The sequence below is a fragment of the Coccinella septempunctata genome, chromosome 1 (genome assembly GCF_907165205.1).
Source record: "Coccinella septempunctata chromosome 1, icCocSept1.1, whole genome shotgun sequence".
Taxonomy (NCBI): Eukaryota; Metazoa; Arthropoda; class Insecta; order Coleoptera; family Coccinellidae; genus Coccinella; species Coccinella septempunctata.
In genome coordinates, this window is record NC_058189.1 from 48,847,683 (window position 1) to 48,866,735 (window position 19,053).

General features: G+C 35.1%; 2 protein-coding genes across 3 annotated transcripts in view; both read right to left on the minus strand.

Moving 5' to 3' along the window:
- Nucleotides 1-19,053, minus strand: part of LOC123312530 (SCY1-like protein 2) — a 322,515-nt gene that overhangs the window by 151,041 nt on the left and 152,421 nt on the right. For both annotated transcript variants that reach the window (XM_044896997.1, XM_044897006.1), the window contains exon 5: nt 18,695-18,790. In XM_044896997.1, the coding sequence (XP_044752932.1) occupies nt 18,695-18,790 (96 nt within the window). The remainder of the gene's footprint in view (nt 1-18,694; nt 18,791-19,053) is intronic.
- LOC123312537 lies at nt 12,895-16,866 on the minus strand. The gene is made up of 2 exons (XM_044897018.1): nt 16,533-16,866; nt 12,895-12,944 (listed from the first exon to the last, which is right to left on the minus strand). Exons 1-2 carry the CDS (start codon nt 16,806-16,808, stop codon nt 12,912-12,914), a joined length of 309 nt encoding a protein of 102 aa, XP_044752953.1. The 5' UTR covers nt 16,809-16,866; the 3' UTR covers nt 12,895-12,911.

Genomic DNA, 19,053 nt, shown 5'->3' on the forward strand with positions numbered 1-19,053 from the left:
GTATTTATTAGTACCTTAAGACATTTACATTGTATAGAACAAGTCAAATGAAAAATAGAAAAATCCATTTTAGGGAACTTATTCTCCGATAACATTTATCGAAAATCCTGTAGTAAACTTTTCGCATTAATTCACTCAAACATAAAATTCTCAAATGCCACCACTTTTTTGGGTGTCCCAATTGAAGGAAATTCTTTGTCATCCTCTTCATTCACAATCTTTCTGATTGTGGAAATTTCCAGCTGAAATATAAGTCGTTTAGATTCAGATGAAACATTATATAAATTCTCTTACATTGAATATGTTCGCTACCATCTGACGTAATGTGGATTTTAGAATATCAGGGTATAACTATTTGAATGAGTGGACCTGAATTCTAAATAGCACTTCGTGAAACCCTGTTTATTTTTTCAATCACTTCCGGCATTTTCGTAATAAAAATTGATATTAGTTGTGACTAAGATGTCTAAAACACTGGTGTGTGCACTTGTCACTTTTTGCAAGCATCAACATTTCAGAAAATCGGGGATATGGGATCAGTTTCGTGGCGGCGCCACCATGTCATTTGCTTCGTTCTATCCTTGTTCTACCAAAGGAAGTCCAATGATCTCTCGTTTTATTTTGTTTTGCGTTCATATATCGAATATCGATCAACGAGTTCAAAATATGAACTGGCCCATTTTATCAGCTGTTAAGGATTATTTATGATTTACACTTTAATTTTATTTGTAAAAACAAATCCTTCAATATTTTCAACACTATCGAATAAGGGTTCGAAGGAGTATTTACTATTTTTCTTCAAGATAATTTCCGTTTGACAAATTGAATTCGTGAGGGGGGATAATTCAATATGATATTAATAAAACACAGTTGATTGGTCAAATATCCAATATATTCAGTTGACGGAAAGGGAATTTTCACTATATCTACTCAGGAAGAATATTTTAAGTAACAGACTCGAATAGATTTATGTATTTCTGATTCTCAATACATGCTCACAATTCACATTACGTATTTCCAATACAGTTTCTTTGAAACATTGCTGAAGTTTCCATAAAACTTAGCTATATCGGTCCTGAATCTTCGTTCATCTCATTTGGTTCTGCTTCAAATTCCAACAACACCGAATTCTTAGCTGTAGTTCTTGATTGTCCATACAGAAAACTGAACGACATGTTGAATAAATGAATGTTCTACATCCCTTTCGCGAAACTAATACATTTTCACACACCAATAATCGTTTATAAATAGAACATATTCGTGAGTCGTAGCAAGTATTCAAATTATTTTCAAATATCAATTGACAATGCTCTGTCAAATTCCAAACAGCGCTACCTACAGTGAGAGAAACGAAACTGATCCCATATCCCCACGAAATTAAAAACAAAATCGAATCAGTGAATACACCAGAGTTTTAGACATCTTAGTTGTGACAACGGCGTTATGACATTAACGGCATTTCATGAGTGCCAACCTTACTCCGTTCTAGTTACAAAAACTTGAGAAAATTATTTCATGGCCAACCGACTGCTAAAATAAATTTGAATGAAGTATAATATCTCAAACAAACATGTAAAATGAAAATGCTGAAATCCGTCAATTGATTTTACATTACCCTAATGGAAACGGAAACTCTCATTACCCGCTTCAGCCCGATTCGTAGCTGTTTTGAAATTGCCCTGAATATTCTGGAAACTATCATTACCCCCTCTAGATTTCTAGGAGTAGTGTTGTATAATTATACTTTATATATCTTGTCGTTCGGTAACGAAGATTTCAGTTTACCTTCTCCCAACTGAAGATGCTATTGTGATAGCGAAACACGTCTCGTGGTTTAACAACTCATGTTAGTGAGAATCATATACGTAATTCTGTTTTTAGATTTTCAATTATTTTACTTCTTGAACAGTAAAAACATAAATTACAAATGAAATACAATTATTAGTATCTCTTTCCATCGAAAATGAAAAACTGTAATAACCTCACGAACATTTCTGCACCTAATGCAACAAAGTATAAAAAGTCGAACTTCATAATTTTTTTTTTACATTTTGAGCTTCAACATCTCGATTTTCCTTTAGTATGTTAAATGTACGAGTACCTTGTACTTTGATTCAGTTTTTTAAGAATCGGATTTTTATCCGATTATCCTATAATCCTCCGGCTGGATGAACAAAGGAGCATCTCCTCGCCAATCTCATCGCCGAAAAATCCCTTTTTGTCGGGGTAGAAAAGTATGTACACATCCAATCCAATATTGATCTCGTTTCATTTACTACAGTTCACTATCTCGTGCGTCCCCCGATAACGAAAAAGATTTTTTTCAATCTTGTTATCCCTGGACAGTGACGTGTGTCTCAGCTCCTAATGGTGTTCTATTGTTTTTGGGATGCTCTGAAAGCTTGCCGATTCTGGTCTTGTATTGCTACTATCGAAGAAGTTGAATTATGAGACCTCTTCCAGAATAGGTGAAAGTATATACAGCGTGGGCCTTTGAAAAGAAAACAGACGAGATAACAGACGAAATCAACTCATTTCGAAAAAATGCTTGGTGGAAGGAAAAAACGTTTAAGATCTAAATCAGAAACAAATCGTTTCAACCCTTTGTTTTGAATAGGAAAAATGACGAAAGTGATACCTCATTCCAAAGGCCCTTCTTATCTGAACTCAACATACTTAATTTTTTTTCATTTAATCCATTCGTTTTCGAAATATTCACATTTAAATTTTGTACAATACTGGTCTTTCGGTGAGGCATGCTGTCTGAATCCAACAAATTTTGAAATTTTCCCTGATTTTTCATTGAGGTTTCGATGATCGTTAACTGACATAGACATGATGAATAAAAAATGGAATAAATGAGTAAAAATTCGATTGATTCACAAAGTACAGGGAAAGCCAAGAACGGGAAAAAGGAAAAGTTAATAATATTTCGAAAACAAACGGATTAAATGAAGAAAATCAAATATAATGAACTCCAGATAAAAAGGCCTTTTCAATAAGGTATCACTTACACCATCTTCCCCATCCAAAATTAAGGGGTTGAGGTTGCAACACCAAGGGTTGAATAGATATGGATGTGAATTTGATCTTGTAAGTTGTTCTACTCGAATGAAAATCGACATGTCCGAAGATTTTCTCGAAATAAGTTCATTTTCAAAAGCCCATCCTGCATACAGGGTGAGTCTTTGACTTGTACTTATATTTTAACTGAAGATTCCTGAGGTGAGAAGAAACTTTTGTCTAAATGGGTACCTAGACCATCTTTATGGGGTGCCATTGCAAGGATAGTTTTTGTCATCTGGCATATCTTTGAAGGCTGATGGAAATAACCGTCATTATCTGTAGCTTTTATTTTTGCGAAAAAGGTGAAAAATAGGGGTTTGTCTCACTTTTTTGGAGGCCTATTTTATTTGTTCTAAATCAACTGATGTAAAGAAACCAGATAGGTACCTGAAATGGAAACTCTCAGATTTATCAAGGAAAAATTATAAATAAGGGATAACAGCAATTCCGAACTGCTTGATTGCTCTGGAAACCACACAAGGAACCAAAATTCGATGGAGAGTAGAGAGAAGAAGAACGATCGCTGCTTTGAGACCACAGATTTGTCCCCTAAAATATGTACCAATAGGTAGTTCATGTTTTTGCCAATAGCCGCGCTGGCGATCACGTGAGGGCGAAATTTTGATTTAAACTAGTTGGAGTTGGCTGAGTGAACTGTCTTCCTGGTGATGATTAGAATATTATTATTTTGGATTTTTGATAAGAGAAAAACATATAATCATGGTGAAATATTGAGGCGTGCGCGAGTGTAAGAGTGGTTTGGCATATGAAACAAAAGGGGAAGAGATAAAATTTTTGAGGGAACATTGGAAAAAAAACCTTACCTCAAAAATCGACTAGGAATCAATTTGTGAATCAAGAGCACTTTTGCGATGAAGATATCAAAAAATATGATGGATTCATAAACGAAATCGAAATTGTCATCCTTCGTGAGAAGTGGACTCTTCTGAATAAGAATATCTAACCAATAAAACTACTACATGGTTCAGGAGTGGATATTTTCGAAGAATTTTGTTGGCATAACATAAATATATGGTTTATAGCGGTTCTCAGCTGAGTATCGGAAACAGAATCTACTCTAATGAGTGATAAATCTGAGATTGCTATCTTTTGTTGTCTTGATATGTTCTACTCCTCACTGCGAATGTAGGTTTTATAATTTTGTAGATTACATTGAACCAACAAACATATTCTGTTTTCAATAACGATGATAAACATATGTAGGTATTATTTTTTTGATCAGTAATTTCTTTTGAAGTTCATTGATTTCGTTATTCATTGTTTATGAATGAATAAAGCTGATTACTTAGTTCCCTTTATAATGTGCATATTATTCAGAAAAATTATATTTATTATATGATTATTATACTTGAAAAAACGTATTCGAAAAATCATCAGAAAAAACTACGATGACACATAACCTACAATAAAATGAAGGCTGTTCAATTCAAATTAACTCTTAAATACCCACCCCCTTATCAATCAACCTAGCGATCGCAGCGACTCCTATTTTCCCCGTTTTTGGAGATAGATTTTCAGTACGTCGATCGCTCTCCTTTTCTCTACTCTCAATATTTCCAACAATAATTTTGACATTTCATGAATCCCATAATAAATTGTTCATGAAACGTCGAAATTAAACTGCTCCACATGAGTTAGGGATATTGACTTAAATTGCAGAAAAATATGGTTAAAATAAGATTTTTGTGATGAAAATTCATATATTAATATGATTTCAAGTTGCAAATTAGTTTTAGCCTGTAGGTCTGTAGCGTATACAGGGTGGTTAAGAAAAATCGAGTAAAATAACGAAATTTGATTCCCAGAGAATTCAAGCATTTTAAGACTATCAATACAATGTACGGCCTCCACGGGCATCAATAACAGCTTGACATCTCCTTGGCATACTTCACATGAGGTTGTTGAAAATTTCTTGAGGAATTTGGTTCCATAAACGGGGCAGAAGCTCTCTCAGATCATTTAAGGATTCTGGGGTAGGTTGATGATTAACTAATCTTCTTTGGAGCATATCCCATGCATGTTCTATGCAATTCAAATCTGGTGAGTGCGGAGGTATTGGTAAATGTGGAATACCAAGCTCCTCGCGCGCATTCTCAACTATGGCTGCACGGTGCGGTCTAGCGTTATCGTCTAGAAATTGAAAAGTTCACCAATAGCAGCGAGAAAATTTGGCACAACATTGTCAATGACATGCTCCCTATAGTGTAAGGCGGTCATATTCCCAGGGCAAATGTGTAGATCTGTGCGCCCGTTGAAACATATCCCGGCCCATACCATAACACTACCCCCTCGGAATGGCTGGACTTCTTGGACATAGCGACGATTACGGGGTATGCGTGGGACTGTCCATACCCTTATCCTTCGAGAATCTGAAAATCGTCCATATCTGGATTCATCAGTGAAAAGGACAGTACGCCATTGATCGTTCCAATTGATATGTTGCCTTGCCCATTCCAGTCTTTGACGCTTATGGTCACGTGTTAATGGAACTCCTCTCAATGGACGTCTAGAACCTAAATTCACCTCTCTCAAACGTCGTCTGATGGTTTCGATGGAAACTTGGGCCCCATCTGCATTTTGAAGAGTATTCCGTAGCATTCTACACGTATATGTAAGGTTTCTTCTCGCCGAAACGGTGATGAAACGATCCTGCGCAGGTAATGTTTTTCGTCGCCCACCAAGCCTTGGTCTTTCCAACACAGAACGTGTCTCCCTGAACCTATTCCAAAGTCGAGATATCACACTTTGGCTGACATGGAGCCTTTACGCTACAACAACCTTAGTTAGTCCACCCTGTAGCATTCCGATAGCCCTATTAGCCTCAGCGTTTGTTAATTTACTTCTTGGCATTTTCAGAAAACTTGTCGTTTCAAATCGAAGCCGTTGATAAACATGAAGCATAAACAAAGAAGCAAACTTCAGAAAAAAGGCGACCAGATTGACGAAATGTCTCATACTGATTTTTAGTATTGATACACACTTTTAAAAACGATTGAATACGATATCCCTAACTCTTGTGGAGCAGTTTATTTATCCGAACATCGAATTTGAGTTTCCATCTGTGGTTTCCGGAAATCACAGACTGATTAAGCACGAAATTGCTGTTTTCCCTCATTTCAAGTTTTTTCTAATTTCGAGCCGCCACTGAAACGAACCGTAGGATTCACTCAACGTAACTAGGAGAGAGTATCTGAGACTTATACTCTAGAGCTTTCTAATCATTAGGTATTTTATCCGTAAATCTGTCACGAACAACCAACAAAACTTCCTTACGCTATTTTATTACGTTGGTGAATGGGCCGGGCCGTCTGATTCTCGACGGATACGTGGAAATCCACACTTCCACTCGCTTCCTGTATTTTTATCCATTCATTCCGACGTATCAGCGCCCACGTTTTCCGAGCTTGCACGTCACCCTTTGGCTCGGCTGGATTTTCTGCGGGGTTCCCATAAAAAACGCCGATTTGACGTCTGATCATCTTGGGCTCCTCAGGGCAATGCTGGTTTTCCTGACCGATTTCTTTCTATCCGTGAAAGTGAAGTGGAGCAGGTTATTTCGAATTCATCCTTCGGACGGCGATATCGGTTTTTTGTATATATTGAGTTCTTCCCCGGCGTTTTTGTTTTCCTGAGAGATTCACTTCAGAGCTTTTCAAATTAGGCTATTGAAGAGATGCCATTGTAATTTACGACAGGCGTAGGATTGTTGACTGTTTAGCTTTGATGCTATATCGATCCAAGATACTCCCACGTGACTACAAGTGGTTGGTGGTGGAAAAAACAAGCTACAGTCCCTGGCCATATTATTAGACGCATTGATTCGATGCAAAATCTCAATTAAACACGCTTTGAAATTGGTTATTAGGTTATTGGTTTTTGAATATTGAATTATTTAATTGAATGTATATGTTATATAATACTTCATCTGTAAATGGTTTTCACATATAATATATCATATTCAATAAAAAATATTGATTTATTGATGATTCAACATGAAATTCTAATATTTTGCTGAGCCACCTTGTGTAGCTATGAGAGCTTCATACTATGAATGCAGAATTGTTCGGTTTACTGCATTCGAGGATGATGATTTCATATGTGGATTATCGAAATAACGTCCGAACCTGCAGCATGCAAGACGTCCACTGGATAACATAGTACTGATTCATACTTCAGTACTAATATTACAACATCAAAAATAAATCCCAAAGAGAACAATTTGATGAGAGTCGTAGATAAAACTGACATTCTGTAGAAATGAATATTCTGCTTTTTCCTCGGGCAATACCAGTAAATATAAAAAAATCCTCAGTGCGTCTAATTAACTGGCCAGGGACTGTATATTCACCTGAAGATGCTACTGTGATGGCGGAATACATACAGGGGGTTTCATCTCAGACAAGCCACCCCGTATATTTCTTATCCCATAGTGATTGGAAGAATTGCCCGAAACACGTCGAATTATTCTGTTTGGGGAGCATCTTTTGATGTATATTTGAGGTTTAAACGAGCAACTACCTAAGAAGGCGCGCTTCAACTCCGCAAAATTGAATGGGGAAGACGGGTTGAGTGATACTTCATTTGAAAGGTCTTGGAAGCCTCTTCAAAACGGTGTATGAAAATCGTAATTTTTATGAACCGTTTTTGCCAGCAACCAATTTTTTAGCTCAAATGAGCCACCCCGTATATTTCTCATCCCATATTGATTGAAAACATTTTCCTAAACATGTCGAATGATTTCGTTTGGGGGACTCCTTTTGACGTTTATTTGAGGCTTGAACGAGAAACTCCATAAGGAGGAGCGCTGCAACCCCTCAGAATTGAATAGGGGAGAGGGGTTGAGTGATACTTCATTTGAAAGGTATTGGAAGCTTCTTTACAACGAGGAGGATCGTTTTCTAATTTTCTGTTATTGACGGATCAATCGTATTTTTCAACATTTCAAGATAAATTTCTCCAATTAAATTACCAGGAATAAACAGAGGTCCAATTAGGGAGTCGCCCAAAATTCCTCCGTTGTAAAAATAACCAAAATATTCAAGGTGGCTCATTTGAGTAAAAACTTGGTTTTTGGCGAAAACGGTGCATCAAAATTACGTTTTCCATACACCGTTGTTAAAAGGCTTCAAATTCGAACAAAATTTCAAGGTCAATATATTTCATTCTCAACATATTCTCCTCTTAATTGGATACATTTATTACAGTCACGAAGTCACGAAGTTTTTGCATAGCAACATGAGATTTGTGTGTAGGGGCGTTGTCCTGCAAAAATAAAACACCTTTGGATAGCTTTCCATGTCTTTTCTCTTTAATTTTTTCCCTTAGAATGGTCAGTTATGTCTAATAGTAATCTCCGGTTGTTCTACCCTTATCCAACAAATCAATCATGATTACTCCATGGCAATCCCAAAAAACTGAAGAAAGAACTTTTCCAGCAGATTTTTGGACACGAAACTTCTTAGGTCTTGGAGAACCAGAGTGTCGCCAATCCATCGATTGTTGCTTTGTTTCTGGATCGTAGAAATGTTAGTCTCATCCATAGTAACAATTCGGTTTAAGAAGTCTTCTTCGTTTTCAAATCGAGCACACTATATGATGAGCGCGTTCGTATGAAATATTCAGTGCTTCAGATATTTGTTTTAGCCCAATTCGACGATCTGATAAAATCATGTCATGAACTGCATCGATATTTTCGGGGACTGAAACAGAAACTGGCCTTCCCGATCGGTCATCATATTCAATGGAAAATTTACCTCTTTTGAAGCTTGCAGTTCAATTTTTCACGGTCGCATATGAAGGACATTGATCACCAAGGGTATTAAGCATATCTTCGTAAATCTGCTTACCTCTTAACCCTTTTAAATAGAGATACTTGATGACGGCTCGATACCTTCGGTGGACATCTTCTTTCTTTTAATCTATTGCGTAACTCTGGTTTACTTTTTTGACCTCAAACTTCACACTGACACTTCTAATGAGTTATTGTTCGTTGCTATGGTAATGCAATATTTTTTTTATGCATGGAACTGGTCTACGCAAACTAGATATCAATACATCCTCGTGCACGTCATTCCACAAAACAATTGAGATTCACGACGTCCAGCACAATCCAGCCCTCTTTCCTTGCACGGAGTCTGGATTTATCACTAAAGATAATGTTATTCTTCTATTCAAGGTTCCAGTTCAGCCGTCCTCTGCACCAAACCAGTCGATCACTTCGAAGCCTTTCGTGCACGGCTTCCTTGATTCCATACCCCACAATAATCCATTACTGTTTTTACACTTCGTGTGGTTATTTCTCACAAGGAAAAAGCAGCCTCGCGTAAGCCAGGCTGTTGAAAGTTTTCTCGTTTTCTCACTCTACGCCTGATAAACAAATTAAATATGGAATTTCTCAATTCGAATTGGAGGAATATCCCGAAACTGGTAAAATGATAATGTTCTTGAATCTAATCAATAGGTCCTTATGTTAAATTGTTTCCCCACACGATTCTAAAGGACGAAGTGATGTTTATCATAAATTTAATGAATATGTCAGCAGTCGCTAGGTAGATGGGTAGTATGTTTATATAGCATCTACTATCTGACATTGATACGGCAGTACGGCACATGATTTCACAACAACCATTAGGACTGACGAGCTCCCTTATAATATATATGTAATTTCCCTTTGTATCGTATCACTTGTGGTTAATTCACTTTATAACATACATTTCAGCAATTGAATTGAAGTTTATATCCGACTCGTGTCAAAGGAGAATAGATGATATATTTCTTATCTCGATATTTGGAATACCCAATACCTACTCATTTAGTAATTGAATGAATCACAGCCTAGTTCAGAAGTGTGAATAAAGAGTTTTCCCCTTTGAAGTTTTGTTCTTCAAAACTTTCAAGTTCCGCTGAGAAGATTGAGACTGAAATTATATCGGGCAACTTTTTAGCGCCTCCTTTACGATCTCTGAGTTTGTTTTCTCGGACGAAATCCCGTTGGGGGAATCTTTTCCGACTTTTTGCTCACATCTTATAACGAAAACCGTATTATCTATCATCTCTCTTGAAATTTTGAAGAGGTGTCACGTTCACCAACCTTCTGTTTACCTATCGTCAGCATTGCGTTGTGAACTACTTCATACAGCCATGCAGAAATAATCGTAACTTTTCCTGGGTGAGAATTATCAGAACGACTATTTAATACATTCCGAATAGCCACCCAACTATACGTGTCACTTTCTGAATAGTTTTTCAAACGCAACTCTCTCACTCAATATGTAGGGGAGAAAGCTCTGCATTTTATTCCACATTCTCACACATTTCGTCTTCCAAATGCAGCCTCACCTCTCATACTCATCTTCCTGAAAAATGAGGGAAAGGGGGAATTCATTTCTCTTACCCCTTGTTAAACAGCCGAGTATCCCAAGAATGTCTCTTTTCCTTGAGAAAATACAATATGAATATTTTGAACGAGAAGAACGTTCCACCTCAATAAAACTTGCTGATTTCAACTAATTTTGAGAAAGAAATAATTTGTATTTCTCGTCTCTTCTCAATTTACCGAATGAAGGGTACACTAAATTGATAGATATTCGTTTTATGAACTTCGTTTATTGGGGAATTCTCCTCAATTTGGGTCATCACAGCATATGCAAGTTTAAACTGAATAATTATGAGTTTCATTCATGAATTTTTCAAATGCACCGCAGAAACTATTCAAAATCATTCTTCAAATATGAGGGTTTAAAATTTGAATTGCTTCGTTTCTAGTTTACGATTTGGCAACAGCGCCTACTAGAAAATAGAACATGGCGTGTTTATAAAATAACAGTTGTTGATTTACAGCCATCATAAGACGCGTATTCACTGGCGAGCCTCAACAGCAACCGGCCATAAAAATCCCATGAAATTTTACGACCTTTCTCGTTCGTCGCAGACTTCATAGACAACCATCATTGTCTATCTCATCAAGATAGTGTATTTGTTATCCTTTATTATCAACGCATATTTCAGTCGATGTTGCCAACTTGTGCAATATAAACGAAACGCTTTAAATTTTAAATACCCATTTTTATTTTTCATTCTTGAGTACTTACAATAATTTTTTTTGGGAAACGGTTGAAATGGCTATTTCAAAATGTGACGTTATTCCATAAAAAATACATCATTTCGTCACAAGGAGTATTCCCTATTAACCGAATGAAGGGTATACCTACTACATTGATAGATATTCGTTTTATGAACTTCGTTCAATTGAACCAATGTATAGAGCTTCTGAATAAAAAAATTCATGATATAACATCGAAATGAACGGAAAGAGACACCATTTCTTCAGGTCAGCAAGAATGACTTCTTGGTTTAATTCTTTGCTGGGTGGATCCATTCGACGAATAATCTGTTTTTCTTTATATCAACCACTTCCAGTGGATCCGGCCACCCAATATATGAGTGAATGTGCATATCTTTTTGGCCATGGCAGATTCTTCAACCCCTTATTCTCATCCAAAACCTTCTGTAAGAGTTGTGTGTGCGTGAAGTTTTTATATCGACAAATTGCAATTTTTTTCTATGCACTGCAGAAACATTTTTCTTTTACGAATGGGAATATGAATCTCAACCATTGAAAAGAAAAGAACAAGGTACATAAAGTTCAGTAACCAAATTTTAAAGTTCCGATATTTCACATAAAAGTCCATAAAAAAATTTTACGTGCGTTAAAAAAATTATATGAAAAGGTTGCACTCATTTCAGTAATATCAATAAATCGCAGGTAGAATTCCAATTTGTTAATTCTCTTCAAATATTGAATTGATGTGGTATGTACTCGATGAAAACTGAAAATCTGTAACTGAACTAAAGAAACTGAATTATCTACATGATTTTTATAAGAATGAGTTTCGCGTTTCAGAGTTATCTGACAGATTAAAAACCATAATTCAAAATGAAATCGTTAATTTGATGAATTTTTTCAATAACTTTAATCTTCGGTTGGTCCAAATCAGAAATAGGTATTTGAAAAATAGAATTCTTTGAATGAGGCAACAGAAGAAAATAACATGGTGATCTTGGTAGACATTCATGTTCAATATTGAGGCTAATGAGTCAAATCTGGCAGTAAATATTGGAACTATTTCTATCTATACCCTAGCCCTAGCCTATGCTCATTTATTTTACAAAGAAAAAAGGCCTTTTTAATTCATTTTCCATGAACAACTCTTGTTCGATCTGCGATCACAGCAGTACACCCCTATTCCATTACACTTCATGGGAGAACCAATTAAGTGTAGATCTGCTACATCACACAAGGTAGTCTTTTTGAACTGAAGTTGTGGTGAGTTCACCGAACCACACTAATATGTCGTTTTAGATGTGATTTTCTTCCTTAGCCATCAAGTGTCATAAGGATCAAATTTTGTGCGTGTTTGATATCCAAACATACGCCTCTCATATAGTAGATATGTACAGAATGGGCAAAATTGGTGATACCTGAACTACAACTTTTTAACCCGACGAAATAGAGAAAAATGATCATTCATTTCATTCATGTCGTCTTTTTTCGAGAAACTATTGAAGCCATCAACTGCATTTCCTTTCTTCTTTTGTTTTTGAGTTATAGGTCAAAATTGAAATTTGGACTATTTCAACTTTGGTCATTATCTCCGTTTCTGTTTGTGCAAGGATGTTGAAATGAAAACATTATGGAGACACTTTTTTGATAGCAATCCAGTGGCGTACTATGATTTTTTTCCAACAGGTTTATTTGCTGAGCAATAACATAAAAAGTTGTCAGATATCGATTGAAATTTATTTTGGGAGGATTTTGCATCTCTTCACAAACCTTTTAGGGCTTTCACTCCCAATCTCTGAAACAAAATTAATTAAAAATGAAATCAACGATTTGCTCCTGCGTGAATTCTTGCACTAATTTGTCAGGAGCAAATTAACTAGAAAAAATTGTTGCCTGACAATGAACTCAAAATAAATAACGTTGAAACTATAATTCTTCGTAACGTTTCGGAGTCTATATCAGACTCCTTCATCAGACGAAAAAATCTACTTTTGAAAATCTTCTGGAATTGTCGCTTTTTGTCTGACATTAATTGTCAACACACAGAGGTTGAGTTCGGCTTAGCGACTTTTCGACTCTGAGCATGTCAAGTGTATTTCAATCGCGTTCGATTTCGATCTCTGAGTATTCCATTTTCTGTTCGGGTCGAGACGGAGCATGTTCTCCGATCACGCTCGCACTTCCCCGAGTTTGCTGATAGAGAACGATCGGGATCTGTCAAGTGTGAAGTTGTGACTGCCGTCAGTGACAAAAACTAACGAGTACCTCTTTGAAAAACTGCCCCTGCCGCCGTAATAGAAAACAAAATGATTTTTTCGGACGGTTCAACTGAATATGAAGCAAAAATCTCGAAGTTATTGATATTGGAATGATGCCCTATTTGAGAAAATTTGAAGATGTTTTTCAGATTTCAGAAAAATTTTCTGCGGAATCATTAAAGCAATGTAGAATTCAATCTGATATTGAGAACGAAAGTTGGTACCATTTCAGATGCCTTTACTTTCCTCTTCCTCATAATCCAAAAAGAGTTCAACACCAAATCTTATAATAGCATGGTTCAAATTCATTTCGCACTTTCAAATATCAGATAAACTTTCAAACAAACAAAAATCAAATAGTACAAATAATACCATATAAATAAATGAATAGGATATTACTATTTATTTCTTGGTACATAATTAAATCACACAAGCTAGCAGCACCTCTAGTCAATGGTGATGGCAAACTGAACTCAGCCCAGTACCAAATTTCTGTTAAACGTTGGTCGTTGTTTTCTTGAGCTCCGAGGAACTGCGGGAATCTTGAAAGCACCCAAAACAATTTTCAAATCTTCTCATTCTTACATATGTCGTGTTCTACCATATTTCGAAATGATCACTAATTGTTTTTACAAATTGCACTTATCGAATGCATATTATGCATATTACGTCGTTGGTTTTCACCAATATTTCTATAAAATTATTTTCGAAGTGCCAAAATACGACGCGGCAAAAAGTTGTCAACTCGTCTTAACAACCATTTGAAACTCCTAGGTGATGTCGACAGGGAACTCCCAGTACGTTCGGGTTTGAAAATGACCGGGAACGAGATCTGATAATGACGTCACGTTCCCCGTGCTCTCTCCGTTCGATCTGTAGAACTTCAAGCCGAACTCAGCCTATAACAGAGACTGCACAGAAACGTTGATTCATTTAATTTTGAAATTACCGGATGACAGTTCCTTCTTTAATAAATTGATCCAAATATGATCTATTCCTACCGAACAATTTGCCAAATTATTATCCTGATCTAATAGAATACACGTAGACTCTTTAATTTTTCGTTTATAATGGTCTGGTTCTGTCATTAAAATTTTTGTGTTGTCCCAATCCATCATGTGGTCTCCCGTATTAGAACAAATGTGATCTGCGATTTGCGATCGATTAATTTCTCTATTTTTAATATTATTTTTATGTTCGCGTTTTCTTATTTCTAGAGGTCTGGACGTTTCACCTGTATAACTTTTACCACAAATACAGGGTATGTTGTAAATACAATTTTTTGATTTTTGTTTTTCGTTCAAAGGTTTAGTTTTTGTTAATATAGATCTTAAATCATTTTGCGTTTTAAAAACAGTTCGTATGTTGAACTTCGAACCGATTCTTCTTATTTTTTCTGAAAGGCCATTAACATAAGGAATTACATTCAACAAATTTGGTTGTTCTTGACGGTTTGTTGGTTGTTCCTGATCATTATTACGATTTTGGTTAGTCATTTTTCTCTCTAAATTTAATATTGTTTTTTCAATAAAATCTTTTGGGTATTGATTATCCCTAAGAAAATGTTTAATGAAGTCAACTTCATTATTTCTAATTTCGGGTGTAGATGAAATTAAATTAGCTCTATCATAAAGTGTTTTAATGATACCTCTTTTGACACTTACTTGGTGATTGGAATAAAAATTTAAATATCTATTAGTATGTGTCTTTTTTCGGTATACGCTCGTTTCAAAATAATTCGGAAACTTTTTTATTGAAACATCTAGGAATGAAATTTTGTTATCCTGCTCTAATTCCATTGTAAATTTTATTGTAGGTTCTTTGTTGTTGATATGATCAAAAAAATTCTCTAGTTCATCTCTACCATGTTGCCAAATCACAAAAATATCGTCTACATATCGCCACCAAGTCTTTGGTTTTAGTGGGTATGTGTCTATATATTTTTGTTCGAAAGATTCCATGAATATGTTACTCATTACTGGTGATAAAGGAGAACCCATAGCCATACCAAATTTTTGTTTATAGAAAACATCATCTAATTGAAAATATGTGGAATTCAGGCAAACTTCTAATATCTCCATTATATCATCAATAGTCAATTTCGAATTTTCATAAATGGTTCTATCATTAATCAATTTTGTTCTCACTATTTCAAGAGTTTTATCAACTGGAACATTTGGAAAAAGATTTACTACATCAAAACTTACTAAGATGTCTGTTGCATTTAAGTTAGAATTTCTTAATTTTTCAAGAAAGTGTTGAGTATTTTTCAAAAAACTAGTTGATTTTCCTGTTAATGGGTTCAAAAATTGTAAAATATATTTAGCAAAATTTTGACAGGGGGATCCGAGTGAACTTACTATTGGTCTCAAAGGAATAAGAGGTTTATGTATTTTAGGTAGGCCGTATAAATGTGGGGGTTTGCTATAAGATGGTGTGATAAATTTCTTTTGAGCATATGTGAATTTTTTGGAATTTTTTGAAATAATTTTCTTCACTTTATTCTCTGTGAGAGAAGTTGGATCTTTTTTGATTTTGGAATATTTATCGGTATCATCAACAATTTCTAAAAGTTTTCTTTTATATTCACCTGAATCCATAATAACTGTTGCATTTCCTTTATCGGCAGGTAAAATTTTAATGTTATTATCATTTTTCAATGAAGTTATAGTTTTATTCTCAATTTTATTTAGATTTGGTTTTATTTTAAAAGGTTTATCAAGTAACAATTTATTTAGTACTCTAAATTCATTCGATTTATCAAGAGGAAGTTTTTGGGCTGTTTTTTCAATAGCTGTAATTATATCTAATGTTGGAATGTGTTTTGGAGTTATAGCAAAATTGAGTCCTTTTGATAATATCAATTTTTCATTTTCATTCAAATTTCGTGAAGATAAGTTGATTACCGTTTTATTAATGAAGTTGTTACTGATTTTTGTATTGTTGAATTTTTGTTGGTTTTCTTCCATTAGTATATTAAATTTTTTGAAATTAGATCGTTTGCTCTTCTCATATTCATGGAAATACGAAATATTCACACAATGTAAAATATGTTCAAAGTCTTCCTTTGAAAGGTTACGGAAAATTTCTTCTTTTAACCTTAATATATTTTGTTGAAATCTTACCTTATTATATCTGAGAAAATTTATTCTTTCTCTTACCAACGCATAACCGAACCTGTTTTTAATCTTTTCCGAACCATTACTCCGAAATGGTAGCCTAATTCTCAGGAATTTTGGAATCAATCTATTATCTCTGCATCTACACATGAAGGTGAGACTGTTTTCTGTGTGGGATAGTTTTTTGTACAATTCTTCCAATTTTCTAAAACTTGAAATAGAAAAAGGCCCATACCTTTCTTTCAGATATCGATTGAAATTTATTTTGGGAGGATTTTGCATCTCTTCACAAACCTTTTAGGGCTTTCACTCCCAATCCCTGAAACAAAATTAATTAAAAATGAAATCAACGATTTGCTCCTGCGTGAATTCTTGCACTAATTTGTCAGGAGCAAATTAACTAGAAAAAATTGTTGCCTGACAAATTAGTGCAAGAATTCACGCAGGAGCAAATCGTTGATTTCATTTTTAATTAATTTTGTTTCAGAGATTGGGAGTGAAAGCCCTAAAAGGTTTGTGAAGAGATAAAAAGTTGTGATTTTTCTTATGAAAACAGCACATATCAAGTGCTATTGATGCTATTAAAAATGGAATAGCAATTAAAAGAGCGAGTATAGGGAGTTTTCAGTGTCGCTAATTTCATTGAAACGAAGGACTAAAGAAATTAAGAAAATAGCTCGTGGTGCAGTGAAATATCTGTGGGTGAGAAAAACTGTTTCCACTAATGAACAAGAAACCGAGCTCGTGAACAATATGAAGGACATGAAGCTTAGAATGTATGGATCAATAAGAAGAGAAATTAGGTACTTCATTTTGTTATTTCCTAAATTTTGAATATTTTAATGGATCTCAAATTAGCTTTTTTCGGTGGTGCATTGAAACCACCACTTACGTGTTCGTTTCAAATTTTTGTGATATTACACCTTATATGTTGATTTTCAGTTGTTAATTCACTTGATAATTTATAATGTTTTATGCCCAATAAAATTATTTTAAAATCTCCGCAGATATTTGTTTTACACACTTCATTCTTGAAAATATGGAAGCTAATTGAGAGATTGGGGTCAAGATGATCCCTGGGATCATCTTAACCATACCACAGGGATCATCTTAAACACCAGGGTGTATAAGAAGATCCTTTTGTAACGTTTTGGAAAATCGAGAATATTTCAAAAAACCTTTTGTGACCGACTAATTCGAGTAGGACAATAGAAAGATGGATACTTCTAAGAGGAGTAGACGTTTTCATTTTTGTGCTACACGAAGAAACTAAGGAATTACGTAAATTCTTGCTTAAGGGGATCGTCTTGGGCACCTTTCCCCTAACTCGAAAACAAAAGAAGATAGAGTAATGCAGTTGATGGCATTATTAATTTCTGGAAAAAAGACGACCATAATGTGCCATGCATTTTCCTTTATCTCGTTGGAAATAGTTGGAATACTGAACCTTTTATTCAAGTGCAGAAGTAAATTTTGTCTCAAATATCCACCTAAAATTTTTAGCAGTATATTTTCATGTTCATTGTGATAAGTAGGTGAGTCGAAATGAACTGAATGAAAAGGCATACATATCTTTGGTGAAATTTTCCTCGAACGTTACTATGGGTTTCCTATCCTATGTTTAGGTATATCTAATTCAAAAAGGGCGCAGTTTGTTCAGAAATATTTATTAAACATTATGAATCAATATAACGTTTCGGTGCCTAAATCACATTCCTTCCTCAGACGATAAATCCAAATCTGTTGTGAGAAATTTTTGTAAATCAATTTTTTAATTTTTTTGTTTCAGGTATGGAAGAGAAAACCGATAATAAGTCGAGAAAATACGAGCAGCTTCCAAAATATCCTCGAACGATGATTCAGAGATAGAAATATCAGTAGTGAGAGAATCATTTTCGCCTTTCTGATTCCTTTCGAACTAACTAACCCACTGAAAAAATCTTTTTCCTCATTCCTGGGTCAAACTGAAAAAGTCATACACAATATCGATTCAAAAGAAAAGAGAACTCGAATTTCCACGTATCAAAGTCCATTGTTGAAACTCGCAATTTTCCATTCAACAATAGCTTTTCATCTCTTATAGGCCAGTTCCAGCAGATAGAAGATTACATATCGCAAGCAAGGGATGGCAAATATCTATTTTCTAAATGAGTTCCGATGTTCCTTACCCGTGTAATCCAGATTGGGCTGTGCCATTTTGGATAATCTCGAGGTCCACGGCTGGCATGGGATTGGCTCTACTCCATCAACGTCATTTATGCGTTCTGAAACAAAGGTTGCTATCAGGACATTCACTATCTACATTTCTGTCGGGAATTGAGAACTTGTAACAATGTGTTCTCAGCACTTCGATTTATTATAGTCGAAATGGGTTATTTTGAATAACTTTTGGGATGTTTTATATGTTATGATCCTTATACATTATACAGGGTGATTTATTAGAAATACCCCTCCTCCCTTTGACTATTTTGTGTCACAAGAATTTCGAAAAATTTACGATTCAAAATGCATCTAAAGAATCTTTCTC

Bases quoted from the DNA above. Each gene is read 5' to 3' on its own strand.
- LOC123312537 (XM_044897018.1), bottom strand. From the start codon at position 16,808: ATGCAAAATCCTCCCAAAATAAATTTCAATCGATATCTGAAAGAAAGG. The intron at 12,945-16,532 runs GTAAGATTTCAA...ATTTTGTTTCAG, and splicing joins ATTTTCTCAGATATAATAAG to AGATTGGGAGTGAAAGCCCT.